The 19,418-nt window shown below is 74.1% G+C and overlaps 2 protein-coding genes across 3 annotated transcripts; one reads left to right on the plus strand and one right to left on the minus strand.

The window, feature by feature from the left end:
- The first annotated feature begins 933 nt into the window (after positions 1-933).
- Positions 934-10,094, plus strand: TUFM (Tu translation elongation factor, mitochondrial). 2 transcript variants are annotated; one of them, XM_087735131.1, is made up of 10 exons: positions 1,100-1,163; positions 2,304-2,480; positions 3,621-3,787; positions 4,535-4,639; positions 5,640-5,804; positions 7,110-7,242; positions 7,323-7,427; positions 8,013-8,164; positions 8,824-8,943; positions 9,673-9,934. In XM_087735131.1, exons 1-10 carry the CDS (start codon positions 1,115-1,117, stop codon positions 9,844-9,846), a joined length of 1,347 nt encoding a protein of 448 aa, XP_087591257.1. In that variant the 5' UTR covers positions 1,100-1,114; the 3' UTR covers positions 9,847-9,934. The 2 variants fall into 2 exon arrangements, with proteins under 2 accessions (XP_087591256.1, XP_087591257.1); XM_087735130.1 differs by lacking the exon at positions 8,013-8,164 and having other exon boundaries at positions 934-1,163; positions 9,673-10,094.
- A 174-nt stretch (positions 10,095-10,268) lies between these two features.
- ATXN2L (ataxin 2 like) lies at positions 10,269-19,382 on the minus strand. The gene is given in 25 exon segments (XM_087735057.1): positions 10,269-10,516; positions 10,723-10,869; positions 10,872-10,908; positions 11,510-11,585; positions 12,111-12,247; positions 13,078-13,242; positions 13,244-13,266; positions 13,364-13,427; positions 13,583-13,735; positions 13,848-13,917; positions 14,368-14,620; positions 14,623-15,138; positions 15,244-15,352; positions 15,355-15,452; positions 15,918-16,028; positions 16,121-16,278; positions 16,365-16,649; positions 16,767-16,858; positions 16,997-17,121; positions 17,207-17,360; positions 17,460-17,531; positions 18,437-18,493; positions 18,637-18,672; positions 18,970-19,287; positions 19,353-19,382. Coding segments are annotated over 25 exon segments (3,336 nt in total). The 3' UTR covers positions 10,269-10,466.
- Positions 19,383-19,418: the final 36 nt, after the last annotated feature.

Consider the following 19,418-nt stretch of genomic DNA (forward strand, 5'->3'; position numbering starts at 1 on the left):
GGGGTCCCCGGGGACCCGGGGCAGCGGCGCGGGGGCGGGGAGGCTTCCGGGGGGGGGGGGGAGGGGGGCATTGGGGGGGGGAGGGGGGATTTTGGGGGGGTTGGGGGGCGCTGGGGCATTGGGGGGCGGGGGGCTGGGGCGATTTGGGGGGTGGGGGGGTTTGGGGGGATTTGGGGGGGTTGGGGGGGTTTGGGGGCTCTGGGGCATTTGGGGGGGTTTTGGGGGGATTTGGGGGGGTTGGGGGGTTTGGGGGGGATTTTGGGGGGGGGCTGGGGGGTTTTGGGGGGGCTGGGGCGATTTGGGGGGTGGGGGGATTTGGGGGGTTTGGGGTGCATTGGGGGGGTTGGGGGGCTGGGGGGGCTGGGGATTTGGGGGGTTTTGGGGGGGTTGGGGGGCTGGGGGCGATTTGGGGGGCTGGGGGTTTTTGGGGGGATTTTGGGGGGTTTTGGGGGCTGGGGCGATTTGGGGGGTGGGGGGATTTGGGGGGATTTGGGGGGTTTTGGGGTGCATTGGGGGGTTGGGGGGGGGGCTGGGGCATTGGGGGGTGGGGGGATTTGGGGGGATTTGGGGGGTTGGGGGGTTTTGGGGTGCATTGGGGGGGTTGGGGGGCTCTGGGGCATTGGGGGGCGGGGGGCTGGGGATTTGGGGAGATTGGGGGGATTTTGGGGGGTGGGGGGTTTGGGGGGGCTGGGGTTTTTGGGGGGATTTTGGGGGGGTTTTGGGGGGATTTGGGGGGTTGGGGTGCATTGGGGGGATTTGGGGGGGGTTGGGGGGTTTTGGGGTGCATTGGGGGGATTTGGGGGGTTTTGGGGTGCATTGGGGGGGCTGGGGGGCTCTGGGGCATTGGGGGGCGGGGGGGATTTGGGGGGATTTGGGGGGATTTTGGGGGGCTCTGGGGGGATTTAGGCTGAGCGGTCCTCCAGCACCGTAGAGCATCGGCGGGGCGGGGGCAGAGCGGCGCCGCGGGGGAAACCATAGAGCGGCGCCTTCCCCTGGCGGGGGAGGCGCTTGCCTAGAGCGTCGCTCTTTTCCCGCCGCCGCCGCCGCATTTCCGGTGCGGGCCGGAAGCGGGGTGGCTGAGGCGACTTCCGGCGGGGAAGGAGGAGGCAGCGCCATGGCGCTGCCCGCTGCGCTGCTCCGCCGGGCGCGGGGCCCGGCCGCCGGTGCGGGACGGGGCCGGGGGGGGCTCCGGGGGCGGGGGGGGGGGCTCCGGGGGGCGGGGGGGGGGGCCGGGGGCCGGGGGGGGGCGGGCGGCGGCGGGGGTGAAGGTCATGGGGCACGCGGGGGGAAGGGGGGCCTCAGCGCCCTCCGGTCCCTCACAGCCCCCGCCCCCCCCCCCTCAGGGCTCCCCGCTTTCCACTGATTCCCGCCCAAAATCCCCCTTGGGCCCCTCCCCCCCCCCCAACCCCCTTTAGAGACCCCAGAGCCCCCTCGGGGCCCCCCAGACGCCCCTTAGGGCCTCCCTGGCCCCTTGGGGACCCCCAAAACCCCCCACAGAGACCCCAAACCCCCCTTAGGGCCCCCCAAACCCCCTTGGGCCCCCCAAACCCCACAGAGACCCCATAAACCCCCTTTAGAGCCCCCCCCAAGCCCCCGGGCCCCCCCAAGCCCCATAGAGACCCCAACCCCCTCCCCCTTAGGGCCCCCCAGAGCCCCCTTAGGGACCCCCAAGCCCCATAGAGACCCCAACCCCCCCCTTAGTGCCCCCCAGTCCCCCCTGGGGCCCCCCCCCCAACCCCATAGAGCCCCCCAGCCCCCTTAGGGACCCCCCAAACCCCTTGGGGCCCCCCTGACCCCCATAGAGCCCCCCCAGCCCCCTTAGGGCCCCCCAACCCCCATAGAGCCCCCCCGGCCCCCTTAGCGCCCCCCAAACCCCATAGAGCCCCCCCAGCCCCCTTAGGGCCCCCCAAACCCCCTTGGGCCCCCCCCCCAACCCCCATAGAGCCCCCCCAGCCCCCTTAGGGCCCCCCAGCCCCCTTAGGGCCCCCCCAACCCCCATAGAGCCCCCCCCCAGCCCCCTTAGGGCCCCTCCCCAGCCCCCTTAGGGCCCCCCAACCCCCATAGAGCCCCCCCAGCCCCCTTAGGGCCCCCCAACCCCCATAGATCCCCCCCAGCCCCCTTAGGGCCCCCCAAACCCCCTTGGGGCCCCCCCAACCCCCATAGATTCCCCCCCAACCCCCATAGAGCCCCCCCAAACCCCCTTGGGCCCCCCCCAACCCCCATAGAGCCCCCCCAGCCCCCTTAGCGCCCCCCCAAACCCCCTTGGGGCCCCCCCTGACCCCCATTTCCCCCCCCCCCCCCAGCTCTGCGCCTGCCCCTGGGCGCCCTGGGCGTGGGGGGGCTGCGGGGGGGCCCCCCGCGGCGGGGGCTGGCGGCGGAGGCCAAGCAGAGCTTCGTGAGGGACAAACCCCACCTCAACGTGGGCACCATCGGCCACGTCGACCACGGCAAGACCACGCTGACGGCCGCCATCACCCGCAGTGAGCGCGGGGACCCCGGAAGGGGGCGGGGGGGGGGGGGGGGGGGGGGCGCGAAATGGTGGGGGGACCCCCAAAATGGTGGAGGGGGGGCAGAAAATGGCGGGGAGGGGGCGCGAAATGGCGGGGGGGGAGCAGAAAATGGTGGAGGGGGCACAAAATGGTGGAGGGGGGCAGAAAACGGCGGGGAGGGGGCGCGAAATGGCGGGGGGGGCCCCAAAATGGTGGAGATGGAGCCCAAAATGAGGGGTGGGGGCATAAAATGGCGGAGGGGGACCCCAAAACTGGGGGGAAATGGCCCAAAATGGCGGGGGGAGCCCAAAATGGGGGTGGGGACCCCAAAATGGCGGGGAAGGGGCACAAAATGGCGGGGGGAGCCCCGAAATGGTGGAGGGGGAGCAGAAAATGGCGGGGAGGGGGCACAAAATGGCGGGGGGAGCCCCAAAACGTGGAGGGGGACCCCAAAATGAGGGGTGGGGGCACAAAATGGCGGGGGGAGCCCCAAAATGGTGGAGGGGGAGGGCAGAAAATGGCGGGGAGGGGACACAAAATGGCGGGGGGGACCCCAAAGCGTGGAGGGGGACCCCAAAACTGGGGGGAAATGGCCCAAAATGGTGGAGGGGGACCCCAAAACTGGGGAAAATGGCTCAAAATGGGAGGGGAGAGCCCCAAAATGGGGGGTGGGGACCCCAAAATGGCGGGGGGAGCCCCAAAATGGTGGAGGGGGGCAGAAAATGGTGGGGAAGGGGCACAAAATGGCGGGGAGCCCCAAAATGGTGGAGGGGGGCAGAAAATGGTGGGGAGGGGGCACAAAATGGCCGGGGGGACCCCAAAATGGCGGGGAAGGGGCACAAAATGGCGGGGGGACCCCAAAATGGGGGGTGGGGACCCCAAAATGGCGGGGAAGGGGCAGAAAATGGCAGAGGGGGAGCCCCAAAATGGTGGAGGGGGACCCTAAAATGGGGGGAAATGGCCCAAAATGGGGGGTGGGGACCCCAAAATGGCGGGGAAGGGTCAGAAAATGGCGGGGGGAGCCCCAAAATGGTGGAGGGGGAGCAGAAAATGGCGGGGAGGGGCCACAAAATGGCGGGGGGACCCCAAAATGGGGGGGATTTTGGGGTGACACCCCCCACCCCCCCCCAGTCCTGTCGGCGTCGGGCAGCGCCCGGTTCCGGCGCTACGAGGAGATCGACAGCGCGCCGGAGGAGCGGGCGCGCGGCATCACCATCAACGCCGCCCACGTGGAGTACGCCACCGCGCGCCGCCACTACGCCCACACCGACTGCCCCGGCCACGCCGACTACGTCAAGGTCAGCCGCGACCCCCCCAACCCCCACCCCAACCCCCACCCCTCCCCCCAGCGCCCCAAAACCCCCTGAAACGACCCCAAAACCCCTCCCCCGCGCCCCACCCCCCCCCCCAGCGCCCCAAAACCCCCCCAAAACCCCCCCAAAACCCCTCCCCCGCGCCCCACCCCCCAGCGCCCCAAAACCCCCTGAAATGACCCCAAAACCCCCCAAAACCCCACCCCCCAGCCCCTCCCCCTCCCCCCCGGGGTCTCCTCCCTCCCCCCGCTTCACCCCCGGGGTCTCTGCCCCTCCCCCCCCCCAGCATTTTCGGGGCCCCGCCCCCACTTCGGGGTCGTGTCGTGTCCCCTCCCCCCCATTGGGGCCCCTCCCCCCCGTTGGTGCTGACCCCTCCCCCCGTTGGTGCTGACGCCTCCCACCCGTTGCTGCCCCTCCCCCGTTGGTGCCGACCCCCCCCCCCTGTTCCTGCCCCTCCCCCCGTTGGTGCTGACCCCTCCCCCCCATTGGTGCCCCTCTCCCCCGTTGGTGCTGACCCCTCCCCCCCCTTTGCTGCCCCCCCCCCCGCTGGTGCTGCCCCCCCCCCCCCTCCATGGGCCCCCCCCCCCCCATTGGGGCCCCTCCCCCCCCGTTGGTGCTGATCCCTCCCCCCGTTGCTGCCCCTCCCCCGTCGGTGCTGACCCCTCCCCCCCGTTGCTGCCCCTCCCCCCGTTGGTGCTGACCCCTCCCCCCCGTTGGGGCCCCTCCCCCCAGAACATGATCACGGGGACGGCGCCGCTGGACGGCTGCATCCTGGTGGTGGCCGCCACCGACGGGCAAATGCCCCAGACCCGCGAGCACCTGCTGCTGGCCAAGCAGGTGGGGGGCGCCGGGGGGCGGCCGTGGGGCAGCCGTGGGGCTGGGGGCCGGGGGGCAGCCGGGGGGCGGCTGGGGGGCTGGGAGCCGTGGGGCAGCCGTGGGGCTGGGGGCCGGGGGGCAGCCGTGGGGCAGCCGTGGGGCTGGGCGCCGGGGGGCTGGGAGCCGTGGGGCAGCCAGGGGGCGGCCGTGGGGCTGGGAGCCAGGGGGCGGCCGTGGGGCAGCCGGGGGGCTGGGAGCCGTGGGGCTGGGGGAGAGCTATGGGGCTGGGGGATCTGGGGGGCTGCAGAGGCTGTGGGGCAGCTGTGGGGCTGGGGGATCTATGGGGCCGGGGGGGGGGGGGGTCTTGAGGGATCTGGGGGGCAGCTATGGGGCAGCTGTGGGGCTGGGGGGAGCTGGGAGGCTGGGACCTATGGGGCTGGGGGATCTATGGGGCAGCCACGGGGCTGGGGGATTTATGGGGCTGGAGGGAGCTGTGGGGTGTGGGGGGGAATCTATGGGGCTGGGGGGGAATCTATGGGGCTGGGGGGGAATCTGTGGGGCGGGGGGGAATCTGTGGGGCTGGGGGGGAATCTGTGGGGCTGGGGGGGGAATCTGTGGGGCGGGGGGAATCTGTGGGGCGGGGGGGAATCTGTGGGGCGGGGGGGAATCTGTGCGGCTGGGGAATCTGTGGGGCTGGGGGGGAATCTGTGGGGCGGGGGGGAATCTGTGGGGCTGGGGGGGAATCTGTGGGGCTGGGGGGAATCTGTGGGGCTGGGGAATCTGTGGGGCGGGGGGAATCTGTGGGGCGGGGGGGAATCTGTGGGGCTGGGGGGGGAATCTGTGGGGCTGGGGAATCTGTGGGGCTGGGGGGGTTTAAGGGGCTGGGGCAGCTGGGAGGGGCGGGCGGGGGGATCTGTGGGGCCGCATCTACGGGGCAGGGGCCGGCGCCGTGGGGCTGGGGGCGGCGCCGTGGGGCTGGGGGCGGCGCCGTGGGGCTGCCCCATAGCTGCCTGCCCCCCAGGTGGGGGTGCGGCACGTGGTGGTGTACGTGAACAAGGCGGACGCGGTGGCCGACCCCGAGCTGCTGGCGCTGGTGGAGCTGGAGGTGCGGGAGCTGCTCAGCGAGTTCGGCTTCGACGGCGAGCGCACCCCCGTCATCGTCGGCTCCGCGCTCTGCGCCCTCCAGGTCAGCCCCACACCCTGCCCCACACCCTGCCCCACACCCTGCCCCACACCCTGCCCCACACCCTGCCCCACGGCCGCCCCACGGCCGGGCTCTCTTCGCGGCCTGGCTCTGCCGCGCGGGTCGACCCCGGCGGCTGCCGCCCCGCTGTGCCCCGCCTCTGCCCCACAACCTTCTCTGCCCCACGCCCTGCCCCGCTGCGCCCCTCGTTCTGCCCCACACCCCGCGTCCTTCCCCCCCCACCCCACATCTCTCTGCCCCACACCCTGCCCCACTGCCCCCCACACTCTGCCCCACTGCGCCCCTCCTTCTGCCCCACACCCCGCGTCTCTCTGCCCCACACCCCGCGTCCCTCCCCCCACCCCACATCTCTCTGCCCCACACCCTGCCCCACTGCCCCCCACACTCTGCCCCACTGTGCCCCTCGTTCCGCCCCGCACCCCGCATGTCTCTGCCCCACACCCTGCCCCACACCATGTCCCTGTGCCCCACTGCCCCCCACACTCTGCCCCACTGCGCCCCTCCTTCTGCCCCACACCCCGCGTCCCTCCGCCCCACGCCCTGCCCCACACCCTGTGTCTCCGTGTCCCACTGCGCCCCACGCCCTGCCCCACACCCAACGTGTCTCTGCCCCACACCCTGCCCCACACCCTGTGTCCCTCTGCCCCACTGCGCCCCACGCCCTGCCCCACACCCCGCGTCCCTCCGCCCCACCTCCACCCCACTGCGCCCCTCCTTCTGCCCCACACCCCGCGTCTCTCTGCCCCACACCCTGCCCCCCCCCCCGTGTCCCCCTGCCCCCCCGCGCCCCCCGCCCCGCCCCACACCCCGCGTCCCTCCGCCCCACCTCCGCCCCACTGCGCCCCTCCTTCTGCCCCACACCCCGCGTCTCTCTGCCCCACACCCTGCCCCACACCCTGTGTCCCTCTGCCCCACTGCGCCCCACGCCCTGCCCCACACCCCGCGTCCCTCCGCCCCACCTCCGCCCCACTGCGCCCCTCCTTCTGCCCCACACCCCGCGTCTCTCTGCCCCACACCCTGCCCCACACCCTGTGTCTCCCTGCCCCACTGCGCCCCACGCCCTGCCCCACACCCCGCGTCCCTCCGCCCCACTGCGCCCCTCCTTCTGCCCCACACCCCGCGTCTCTCTGCCCCACACCCTGCCCCACACCCTGTGTCTCCCTGCCGCACTGCACCCCACACCCTGCCCCACACCCCGCGTCCCTCCGCCCCACGCCCTGCCCCACACCCTGTGTCCCTCTGCCCCACTGCGCCCCACGCCGCGCCCTGACCCCTCCCCCCGCCCAGGACCGCGACCCCGAGCTGGGGCTGAACTCGGTGCTGAAGCTGCTGGAGGCCATCGACAGCCACATCCCGCTGCCGCCCCGCGACCTGGAGAGGCCCTTCCTGCTGCCCGTCGAGGCCGTCCACTCCATCCCGGGTACCCCCCGCCCCACGGCCGCCCCACGGCCGCCCCACGGCCGCCCCGCGCCCGCGCCTGACCCCCCCGCCCCCCCGCAGGCCGCGGCACCGTGGTGACGGGGACGCTGGAGCGCGGCACCATCCGCAAGGGCGACGAGTGCGAGTTCCTGGGCTACAACCGCCACCTGCGGACGGTGGTGACCGGTCAGTCTGCCCCACACCCTGCCCCACACCCTGCCCCACGCCTGCCTCACGTCTGCCCCACGCCTGCCCCACAGCTGCCCCACGCCTGCCCCACACCTGCCCCACAACTGCCCCACGGCCAGCTCCATGCCTGCCCCATGGCCAGCTCCATGGCTGCCCCACAGCTGCCCCACAACTGCCCCACACCAGCCCCGTGCCTGCCCTATGGCCAATTCCATGGCTGCCCCATGCCTGCCCCATGCCTGCCCCACTCCTGCCCCACAACCGCCCCACGCCTGCCCCACTCCTGCCCCACAACCGCCCCACGCCTGCCCCATGCCTGCCCCATGGCCAGCTCCATGGCTGCCCCACAGCTGCCCCACGCCTGCCCCACTCCTGCCCCACACCAGCCCCACGCGTGCCCTATGGCCAGCCCCACGCCTGCCCCACGCCTGCCCCACGCCTGCCCCACGGCCAGCTCCATGCCTGCCCCACAACTGCCCCGTGGCCTGCCCCACACCCGCCCCCCGTCCGCCCCACAGCGCTGGCCCCGCCCCCCGGCGCTGGCCCCGCCCCCCGGCGCTGACCCCGCCCCGGCCCCCGCAGGCATTGAGATGTTCCACAAGAGCCTGGAGCGGGCGGAGGCCGGGGACAACCTGGGGGCGCTGCTGCGGGGGCTGCGGCGGGAGGACGTGCGGCGGGGGATGGTGATGGGGAAGCCCGGCTCCCTCCAGGCCCACCAGAAAGTGGAGGCGCAGGTGGGCGGGCGTGGGGCGGGCGTGGCGTGGGCGTGGCGTGGGCGTGGGGCGGGCGTGGGGCAGGTGTGGGGTGGCCGTGGGGCGGGCGTGGCGCGGGCGTGGTTTGGGCGTGGGGCAGGCGTGGGGCGGGTGTGGGGTGGCCGTGGGGCAGGCGTGGTGTGGCCGTGGGGCGGGTGTGGGGCGGCCATGGGGTGGGCGTGGCGTGGGCGTGGCGTGGCCGTGGGGCGGGTGTGGGGCAGGCGTGGCGTGGGCGTGGGGCGGCCGTGGGGCGGCCGTGGGGCAGGTGTGGGGTGGCCGTGGGGCGGGTGTGGCGTGGGTGGGGGGGGGGTGGGGGGTGGGGGTTGGGGGGTGGGGGGGGGCGGGGCAGGAGGCGGCAGGTTATGGGGCAGAAGGGGGTGGGGTGTGGGGCAGAACGGGGGGGCAAATCGGGGTGGAAGGGGGGGAGGTTGCAGGGCAGGAGGTGGGGCAGAAGGGGGGGTTGTGGGGCAGGGTGTGGGGCAGGGTGTGGGGCAGAAGGGGGGGTTATGGGGCAGGTTGTGGGGCAGGACGAGGCGCGGGCGGTGGGGCAGACCAGGGAGCGGAACGGCAGCACAGAAGAGCGGGGCAGCCGTGGGGCAGCCGTGGGGCAGCCCCCCGCCCCACCTCCCCCCGCCCCCCAGGTCTACGTCCTGAGCCCGCAGGAGGGCGGCCGCCACAAGCCCTTCGTGGCGCACTACGCCCCCGTCATGTTCTCCCACACCTGGGACATCGCCTGCCGCGTCCTCCTGCCCCCCGACAAGGTACGGCCCTGCCCCACGGCGCGCCCCACGCCTCCCCGCCCCGCACCTCCCTGCCCCCCATCTCCCTGCCCCACACATCTCTGCCCCACGGCGCGCCCCACACCTCCCTGCCCCACGCCTCCCTGCCCCACACATCCCTGCCCCCCATCTCCCTGCCCCACACCTCCCTGCCGCGTGCCTCCCTGCCCCCCATCTCCCTGCCCCGCACATCTCTGCCCCACGGCGCGCCCCACACCTCCCTGCCCCACGCCTCCCTGCCCCCACAGCGCGCCCCACACCTCCCTGCCCCGCACATCCTTGCCCCCCCATCTCCCTGCCCCCCATCTCCCTGCCCCCCATCTCCCTGCCCCACACCTCCCTGCCCTGCGCCTCCCTGCCCCCACAGCGCGCCCCACACCTCCCTGCCCTGCACATCCTTGCCCCCCCATCTCCCTGCCCCCCATCTCCCTGCCCCACACCTCCCTGCCTCCCATCTCCCTGCCTCCCATCTCCCTGCCCCCCATCTCCCTGCCCCACAGCACGCCCCACACTTCCCCACCCCACACCTCCCTGCCCCACGGCGCGCCCCACGCCTCCCCGCCCCACACCTCCCCGCCCCACGGCGCGCCCCACACCTCCCTGCCCCGCACCTCCCTGCCCCACGGCGCGCCCCACACCTCCCCGCCCCACACCTCCCCGCCCCACGGCGCGCCCCACACCTCCCCGCCCCACGCCTCCCTGCCCCCGCAGGAGCTGGTGATGCCGGGGGAGGACACGGCGCTGAGCCTGATCCTGCGCCAGCCGATGGTGCTGGAGCAGGGCCAGCGCTTCACCCTGCGCGACGGCTCCCGCACCATCGGCACCGGCGTCGTCACCCGCACCCTGCCCCTGGCGCCCGAGGACGAGGCCGTCAACTGGGGGTGACGCGGGTGACGCCCGCCACCGCCGCCGGGCGACTGTGCTGCTGCGGGGGTGACAAACGCGGGGGGGGGGGGGGGGGGTACAACCGCGCCGGCGGGTGACAACCGCGCCGGGGCAGGTAACACCCGCGGCGGCGGCGAGACAACCGCACCGGGCGGGTGACAGCCGCGCCCCGGGGGGTGACAGCGGCGCCGGTTGCGGTGACGGCGGGCGCGTGGCGGGGGTGGCTCCGCTTGTGTCTCCCGGGCGGGGGGGGGGGGGGTTGGGACAGAGGCAGCCCCTCCCCCACTGGAGTGAGTTTAAGGTTTTATTAAATTTTTTTTTTTTTTTTTGTAATTTTAAAATTTTTTCTTTTTTTTTTTTTTTCCATTTTTTTTTTCTTTTTTTGATTTTTTTTTCCTTTCCCCTCCCCCCCCTTTTTTTTTTTCCTCACCGTAATAAAAACCCCGCCCGCGGCGGCGGCGCCCCCCCACCCCCCGCTTCCGCCTCCTTCCTCGCCCATCCCCCCGCTATAAATAATAGAAAGTCACCCGCGGGGGAGGGGGTGGGGGGTGGGGGGAGGGGCGGCTCCCCCCCACCCCCACCCGCGGGGGGCGGCGGCGGCGGCGGCGGCGGCGGCGGCCTCAGTTCCCGGGGGGGTGGAACGGGAGCTGCTGGGAGGGGTGGGACTGGACTGGGGGGAGAGGGGGAGGGGTGAGTGGGGGGGGGGGGGCGCCCCACAAGTGCCCCTCCCCCCGCACCCCCACATCCCCACTGCAGCCCCCCTCCCCCAGTGCCCCCCCCAGCCCCCTTTCTGCCCCCCAAGTCCCTTCCCTGCCCCCCCCCCCAGTGCCCCCTCCCCCCCATCCCCCCCGCCCCCCCCCCGCCCCTCCCCCTCACCTTGGTGGTGCCCGATGTAGGTGTAGGGGGCGGGGGTGGAGGGGGGCTGGGCCCCCACCCCGCTCTGGGGGACCCTGCCCTGGGGCGGCCCCGCGTGGCCCTGGGGGGGGTGGAGCAGCATCACCTGGGGGGTGGGGGGCGCCGGGGTGGGGGGGGCGCCGGGGGCAGCCCCGGCTGCACGTGGGCCTGGGGGGGGGGGGGAGGCGGGGTCAGCCCCCACCCCCACCCGGGACCCAACGTTTCCCCCCCCCCAAATCCCCCCATGTCCCCCTCCCCCCACTGTGCCCATCTCCCCCCCATCCCCCCACCCCAATGCTCCCTCCTGCCCCCAAAGTCCCCCCTCCCCCCAAATCCCCCCTCCCCCCACGTCCCCCAATGTCCCCCATCCCCCCATGTCCCCATCCCACCCCTCCCCCATATCGCCCCCATCCCCCCCGTGTCCCCAATGTCCCCCATCCCCCCATCCCCCCATCCCACCCCTCCCCCACCTCACCCCCATCCCATGTCCCCGCCCCCCAACCCCCCCATCCCCCCAATGTCCCCCTCCCCCCATATCCCCCCATATCCCCCCCCGTGTCCCCAATGTCCCCCATCCCCCCTCCACTCCCAGTGTCCCCACCCCCCCAATGTCCCCCTCCCCCCACGTCCCCCCATCCCCCAATGTCCCCCATCCCCCCATCCCACCCCTCCCCCACCTCACCCCATCCCATGTCCCCGCCCCCCAACCCCCCCATCCCCCCTCCATTCCCCGTGGCCCCCTCCCCCCCCCCCCCCTCCCCTCCCCCACCTGCCCGACGTGGGCCACCCCGTAGCCGTGCTGCAGGCTCTGGTGCAGGGCGTAGACGGCGGCGGCGGCGGCGGCGCTGGGGGGGGGAGGCGGGGGCGGGGGGCTGCGGGGGGAGGGGCGGGGAAGCCGCTCTGGGGGGAGGGGGCGCCGGGGGGCGGGGGCGGGGGCAGGGCGGGGGGGCGGCCCCCAAAGCCGCCGCCGCCGCCGCCGCGTGGAAGAGGCTCTGCGGGGGCTGCGGCGGGGGCGGGGGCTGGGCCCCCCCCAGGTGGGGGGGCTGCCCCCCCTGGTGCTGCCGGAGGGGGGGAGGGGGGGTCAGGGCGGGGGGCGCCCCCCCCCCCCCCCCGCCGAGACCCCCCCCCCCCCCGCCGGCGCGCAGGGTGGGGGAGGGTACCTGGGCGGGGCTGGGGGCGGCGTGCTGGGGGGGCGGCTGCCCGCCCGTCGGCGTGGGGGGGGGGCGGGGGGTGCAGCGGGGCGGCGTGGGGGGTACGGCGGGTGGACGGCGGCTGCGGGGGACAAGGGGGAGGGGGAGGAGGGGGAGGGGTCAGCGGCGGCGACCCCCCTCCCCTCCCCCCGGTCGGAGAGGGCGGGGTGGGGGAGGGGCTACTCACCGTAGAGGGTCTGGGGGGCGGCTGCTCGGCGGGGGGTACTGGGGGCGGAGGAGGGGACGATGGCGGGGGCGGGGTGGCTGGCGGAGGGCAGGAGGCGGGGGCTGCTGGGCAGCATCGGGGCGAAGACCGGCTGCGGGGGGGGGGGGAGGGGGTCAGAGAGCGACCCTCCCCCACCCCCACCCCCCAAACCTAGGCTACCCCTCCCCCACCTCCTCCTTTCCCCCCTTTATCCCCTCCCCCACCTCGCCCCTCCCCCCAAATCCCACCCCCAAACCCCTGTATTTCCGCCCCCTCCCCCCCGTTATACCCCCACCTCACCCCCCTCCCCCACACCACATCCCCCCCGTATTCCACTCCGCCGCCACGTTTTGCCCCTCCCCCACGCTGTAACCCTCCACCTTACCCCTCCCCCACCTCGCCCCATTCACCCCTCCCCCACCTCATACCCCTCCCCGTCTCCCCCCCACCCCCCAAACCACATCACCCCTCCCCCACCCTCATCCCCTCCCCCAAACCCCATTTCGCCCCTCCCCCACCCCACACCCCCACCTCACACCTCCCCCCAAATCACATCACCCCTCCCCCACCCGACCCCACCCCCAAACCCGGTCTTGCCCCTCCCCCAACTCCTACCCCCACCTTACCCCTCCCCCACCTCACCCCCTCCCCCCAAATTCCACCCCCAAGCCCCATTCACCCCTCCCCCACCTCATACCCCCACCTTACCCCTCCCCGTCTCCCCCCTCCCCCCAGACCACATCGCCCCTCCCCCACCCAATCCCACCCCCAACCCCATTTCGCCCCTCCCCCACCCCATACCCCCACCTTACCCCTCCCCCACCCCCACCAGATTCCACCCCCCCCACTTTGCCCCTCCCCCACATTATACCCCCCGCTTCATGCCTCCCCCCCCCCCAGACCACACCGCCCCCCCCCCCCCCCCCCACCGCCGCCCCGTACCTGGGAGGGGTAGTGGGGGAGGGGCTGGACGAGGGGGGGGCTGCCCCCGAACTGCTGGGGCCCGTAGGAGATGTAGGAGGAGTAGGGGGAGGGGCGGCGGCCACCAAGGGGGGGCCGGCGGTGGCCGCTTGCACCAGGGGGGGCGGAGGCCGGCGGGTGCTGCTCCCGAGCGCGGCGGGGGGAGCGAGCCTGCGGGGGGGACGGACGGACGGACGGACGGACGGACGGTCACAGACCCTTCGTAAGAGTGGGGGAGGGGAGGGGGGGGGGGGGGAGGGGCGCTCACCTTTAGCCCCCCGGTATTTGCCCTGCTGGGTGCCGGAGACGGGGTAGGGGTACATCTGGGGGGCCTGGGGGGGGAGGGGAGGAGAGCACAAAATGGGGGGGGGGGGGAGGGGGCTTGGGGGGGGTATCCTGTGTCCCCCCACCCCCTCCCCTCCCCCGCCCCACCCCACCCCCCCCCCCTTAGCGGGGGGGAGGGGTGGGGGAGGGGTGGGGGTCTTACCTGGACGGGGGCGGGGCACACGTGGAGCTGGGTGGTGTAGGAGATGTAATGGGGGGCGTAGACCCCCCCCCTTTGGCCGGCGGCCGCCAGGACCCCCAGGGAGGGGGAGGGGTGGGCGCGGGGCCCCGGCGAGGCGGGGGCGGCGGCTTTGTTCTGGGAGGGGAAGGGGGGGGGGGGAGGGGCAGAGGGGTGAGGGGGAGGGGTCCCCCAAACCCCACCCCCCCCCCCCCCCCCCCCAAAATGTCCCCCCCTCCCCCCAGCTCACCACGGGCAGCAGCGGCTTGGAGGGGTTGAACTCCTTGGCGTTGGGGTTCAGCGTCGACTTCTTCACCTGCCTGGGGGGGGGGGGGAGGGGTTAATTAGGGGGAGGGGTTAATTAGGGGGGAGGGGCTGATTGGGGGCGGGGGAGGGGGAAAGCCCCTCCCCCGGCCTCGCCGCACCCCCGAAAAGCGGCCGCCCCCCCCCCCCCAAAATGGCGCCGCGCACCCAAAACCCCCCTCCCTCCCCCCAAATCCTCTTCCCCCCCCCAAAAAAAAACGCCCTCCCCTCCCCCCAATTAACCCCCCCAAAACCCCCTCCCCCCAAAAGCCCCCTCCCCCCCCAAAACCCCCTCCCCCCCAAAAGCCCCCTCCCCCCCCAAAACCCCCTCCCCCCAAACACCCCCACCCCCCCAAACCTCATCGTGCCCCCCAAAACCCCCGTTTTCCGCCCCAAAACCCCCTCCCTCCCCCCACCCCCCAACCTCACCCCGCCCCCTCCCCCCCCCCCGCCCCTCCCCCACTCACTGGGCCACGGCCCCGTCCTCCTTCTCCTCCCCCTCCCCCTTGCCCGGGGGGGTCCCCGGGGGGGTCCCGGCCCCTCCCCCCTTCTCCTCCGCCCCCCCCTCGGGCTCGGGGGGGCGGGGCCCGGCCTCGGGGGGGCCCTCGGGGCCCCTCCCCCTCCCCTCGGGGGGCTCGGGGCCGCGGGGGGGAAGGGCTCCGGGGGGTCGGGGGCGCCGCTGGGCGGCAGCGGCGGAAAGGGGGGGGGAGGGGGGTGTCAGCGCCCCACGGCTGCCCCACACATCCCACAACCGCCCCACGGCCGCCCCACACATCCCACAACCGCCCCACGGCCGCCCCACACGTCCCATGGCCGCCCCACAACCGCCCCCCGGCCGCCCCACACATCCCCCGGCCGCCCCACGGCTGCCCCACAGCCACCCCACACATCCCACCACTGCCCCATGGCCACCCCACGGCCGCCCCACACATCCCCCGGCCGCCCCACAGCCACCCCACGGCCGCCCCACACATCCCACCACTGCCCCACGGCCACCCCATGGCCGCCCCACGGCCGCCCCACACATCCCACCACTGCCCCACGGCCACCCCATGGCCGCCCCACACATCCCACCACTGCCCCATGGCCACCCCACAGCCGCCCCACGGCCGCCCCACACATCCCACCACTGCCCCATGGCCACCCCACCGCTGCCCCACGGCCGCCCCACACCTTGAACTGGGCCCCGAACTTGCGCAGCTCCTCCAGCTGACTGCGCTGCTGCTCCGTCTGCAGCCCTGGGGGGGGGGGGGGGGGGACCCCAAAACCTGGGGGTGAGGGGTGGGGGGGAGGGGCACCCCGCCCCCCCCCCCCAAGTTGGGGGTCACGCCCCTCCCCCTCACCTTTCCCGGGGGTTTTGGGGGGCTCCGGGGGCTCCGGGGCTCTGCCGACGTCCTTGGGGGCGGGGGAGGGGGCTCCTTGGGCGGGGGGAGGGGCGGGGGTTTGGGGGAGGGGGGTTGGGTGGGGGGCCCCTCCCCCCGCGCTTCCCCACCGGGGGGTCCTGGGGGGGGAGGGGCGGCTTTGGGGGAGCGGGGGGGGTAGGTGCGCCCGGCTGCGGGGGAGGGGCATTAACGAACGTTAATTAGCGCCTCTGATTGTAGCCCCTCCCTCACCCCCTCTGAGGCCCAAGTTCAGCCCCTCCCCCCCAAGTTCAGCCCCAAGTTCAGCCCCTCCCCCCTCACATTCAGCTCCTCCCCCTCAAGTTCAGCCCCTCCCCCTCACATTCAGCCCCTCCCCTAAAGTTCAGCCCCTCCCCTCACATTCAGCCCCTCCCCCTCTCAAGTTCAGCCCCTCCCCCTCAAGTTCCACCCCTCCCCCTCAAGTTGAACCCCACATTCAGCCCCTCCCCCAAGTTCAGCCCCTCCCCTTCAAGTTCAGCCCCTCCCCCTCTCAAGTTCAGCCCCTCCCCCATCAAGTTCAGCCCCTCCCCCATCAAGTTCAGCTCCTCCCTCCCATATTCAGCCCCTCCCCCCATTCTCACCCCACCCCAGCCCCTCCCCCTCCCCTCCCCCCTCACCCGCCGTGGGGGCGGGGGCCCCCTCTCCCAGCCGCCCTCCCCCGCCGCCGGCCGCCGCCCCTTTGCCCCCGCGGGCAGGGCGCTGCGATTTGGGGGACATCCGCGAGGGCCCTGGGGGGGGAGGGGAGAGTAAGGGGGGGGGGGAGGGGTCCAGCGACCCCCGCCCCTCCCCCACATCCCCTCCCCCCCCCCCTTCCGCTCACCTCCGTTGACGCCGGGCTCGGGGTGGGGGTGGGGGGGGGCTCCGCGGGGTGGGGGCAGGGAGCCCCCCCCGGGCCGGGCCCCTCCCCCGCGGGAGGAGCCGCAGCGCAGCCCCGCCCCCCCCCGCACCCGCTGGGGGGGGGGCAGGTACTTGGTCTCCCTGGGGGGGGGAGGGGTGGAAGGAAAAGAGGAGGTTAAGTGGGGGGAGGGGGGTGGGGGGGGGTGGGGGGGTGGGGGATCTCTCACCGCGGGGGGGCCCCGGCGGGGCTGTCCCTCCCCGAGAGCGGGGGCGGGGCGGGTTGGCGCCGCGCCCCCCCCTGCCGCTCTTCCTCGCCGCGCCGCCGCCGCCGCCGCCCCTCCTCCTCCTCCTCTTCCTCCTCCTCTTCCTCCTCCTCCTCCTCCTCCTCCTCCTCCTCCTCCATGGCCAAGCGCTGGCGGTAATGGGGGCTGGCCTCGATCTCCCGCGCCAGCGCCGCCGCCCGCGCCTCCCGCTGCCGGAAGGCCTCCGAGTTCTCCTTCTCCAGCGGCACCCTGGGAAAGCGCCGCAGGGTTGGGGGGGGGTGGGGGTGGGGAGGAGGGGGCAAAAAAAAAAGGGGGAGGGGGTTTCGCCCCTCCCCCCCCCCCCCCGCCGCCCCTCCCCCAACGCACGTGTAGGAGGCCAAGCTGCTGTCGTACGTCGTCCTGACGCCGTAGGTCTCCTCGTTGAACTTGAACATCTCGGCGGGGTCCCAGCCGTTGGACTGCGGGCGCAGACGCGGGGTCAGAAAGCGCCAGAAAGGGTTAAAAACAAAAACAAAACAAAAAAAAAAAACCACCCCCGATAAACGGGGCGGCGGAGGGAAGGGGGGGGGGGGGGAGGGGAAAAGAGCGGCGCTCGCCATGTCGGAGTCGAGGTCGTAGTCGTCGCTGGCGCCGTCGCCGCCCTCCCAGCGCTGCAGCACCTTCTCCTTGTGCTCCCCGTTCACCTTCAGGCTCGTGGCGATGGCCGAGTCGGTGAATTTGTCTAAAACCACCCCGAATCAGCCCAAAACCCAGCCCCGAGGCGGGGGCGGCCCCCTCCCCCCTCCCCCCCCCCCCCCCACCCCCACCTTTGGTGGCGTAGGCGAAGTCGACGTTGCGGAAGCGGGCGAGGACGACGTCGGGCGGGCGGAAGATCATGGTGTCGACGATGTCCTCGCGGCGCGGGGCCGCCCCGGGGGGCTCGGCCGGGCGGCGGTGGACGGCGTCCAGCGCCAGTTCGAACTGCGGAAAGGGGGTGGGGGGGGGGGGAGGGGCGTGAGGGGTGGGGGAAGGGCGGCGGCGGGGGTGGGGGAGGGGCTGGGGGGTGGGGGAGGGGCTGACCTTGGAGCTGAGGGTCTTGAAGATCCCCTCGAAGGTGCTGCCGCTCCTCACCTTCACCTCGCAGGTGGAGCCCTGGGGGGGGGGGGAGGGACCCATAGCGGCACCCCCAGACCCATAGCAACACCCCCAGACCCACAGCGGCCCCATAGTGGCACCCCCAGACCCATAGCGACAACCCCAGACCCATAGAGACGCCCCCAGACCCACAGCGGCCCCATAGCGGCACCCCCAGACCCATAGAGATGCCCCCAGACCCACAGCGGCCCCATAGCGGCACCCCCAGACCCATAGCGACAACCCCAGACCCATAGAGACACCCCCAGACCCACAGCGGCCCCATAGCGGCACCCCCAGACCCATAGCGACAACCCCAGACCCATAGAGACACCCCCAGACCCACAGCGGCCCCATAGCGGCACCCCCAGACCCACAGTGGCACCCCCAGACCCATAGCAGCCCCATAGAAACAACCCCAGACCCATAGCAGCACCCCCAGACCCACAGCGGCCCCATAGCGGCACCCCCAGACCCACAGCGGCCCCATAGCAGCACCCCCAGACCCATAGAGATGCCCCCAGACCCACAGTGGCACCCCCAGACCCACAGCGGCCCCATAGAAACAGCCCCAGACCCACAGCGGCCCCACAGCGGCACCTCCTGCCCCATAGCGGCACCCTCAGACCCACAGCAATGCCCCAGACCCATAGCAGCCCCATAGTGGCACCCCCAGACCCACAGCGGCCCCATAGCAGTGCCCCCAGCCCCATAGCGGCCCCCCCAGACCCATAGCAGGTCCCATAAAGGCACCCTCAGCCCCATAGCAGCCCCCCCAGCCCCCCAAGTGCCCCCCCAGCCCCATAACTGCCCCCCAAGCGTCCCCCCAGCCCCATAACTGCCCCCCCAGCCCCATAACTGCCCCCCAAGCGCCCCCCCCGCCCCATAGCCGCCCCCCCCACCCCATAGCCGCCCCCCCCCACCACGCCGGCCGCCAGCACGTGCAGCATCCGCGAGTTGTTGTAGACGCCCTCAAACACCTTTTTTTTTGGGGGGGGGGGTGGGGTGGGGGAGGGGTGAGGGGGCGCCCCACCCCCCCCAACCCCCGCCGCGGGGGGGGGGGCGGGGGGGAGGGGTGCCCCAAATCCCCCCCTCCCCCAAGGTGGGGGGGGGGGGCACTCACCGGCGCCGGGGGGGGCCCTTCCCCGTGCTCGGGCCCCTGGAAGGAGACGGGGGGGGGAGGGGCTCGTTAGGGGGTCCCCAAGGACCCCCAACCCCCCCATCCGCGTGGGGCCCCCCAAAACGACCCCCCCCACCCCCCGACACCTGGGGACCCCCAAAATCCCCGTGTTTCCCCCCAAAACGCCCCCACCCCCAACCTGGGGACCCCCCCCGCCCCCCCAACACCTGGGGACCCCCAAAATCCCCCTGTTTCCCCCCAAAACGCCCCCACCCCACCCCCCCGACACTCGGGGACTCCCCCTCCCCCCCCCGCGCCCCTCCCCCCCCCCCTTACCTGGCTCCGCCGCTCCCCCCCCCTCCCCCCCCCGCCCGGGCCGTTCCCCCCCCCCCGGGGCCGAGGCCGCCGTTGGGGCTGGCGGGGGGGGGAGGAGGCGGCGGCGACGACGACGACGACGAAGCCGGCGGCGGGGCCTTGCGGGAGGAGGAGGCGGCGGCCGGCGGCGGCGGCGGCGGAGGAGGCGGCGGCGGCGGCGGCGGCGGAGGAGCGGGTACCGGTTGCTTCAGCATCGCGGACCGGGGCCTGCGGCAGCTCCGGGGGCCGAGGCCTCTCCCCCCCCCCCCCCCCCCCCCGGCGGCGGCGGCGGCGGCGGCGCTACCGGTAGCGGAGCCCTCGGGGGGGCGGAGGAAGCGGCGGAGGGAGACGGAGTTCGCCTTCACCCTCCCCATCCGGATCCTTCCGCCGCGCATGCGCGCCGACCCATTCCCCCCCCTTTTTTCCCCCCA

This window comes from Nipponia nippon, unplaced genomic scaffold, assembly GCF_047370975.1.
Source record: "Nipponia nippon isolate SJK-2023a ecotype South Korea unplaced genomic scaffold, ASM4737097v1 scaffold_52, whole genome shotgun sequence".
Classification (NCBI taxonomy): Eukaryota; Metazoa; Chordata; class Aves; order Pelecaniformes; family Threskiornithidae; genus Nipponia; species Nipponia nippon.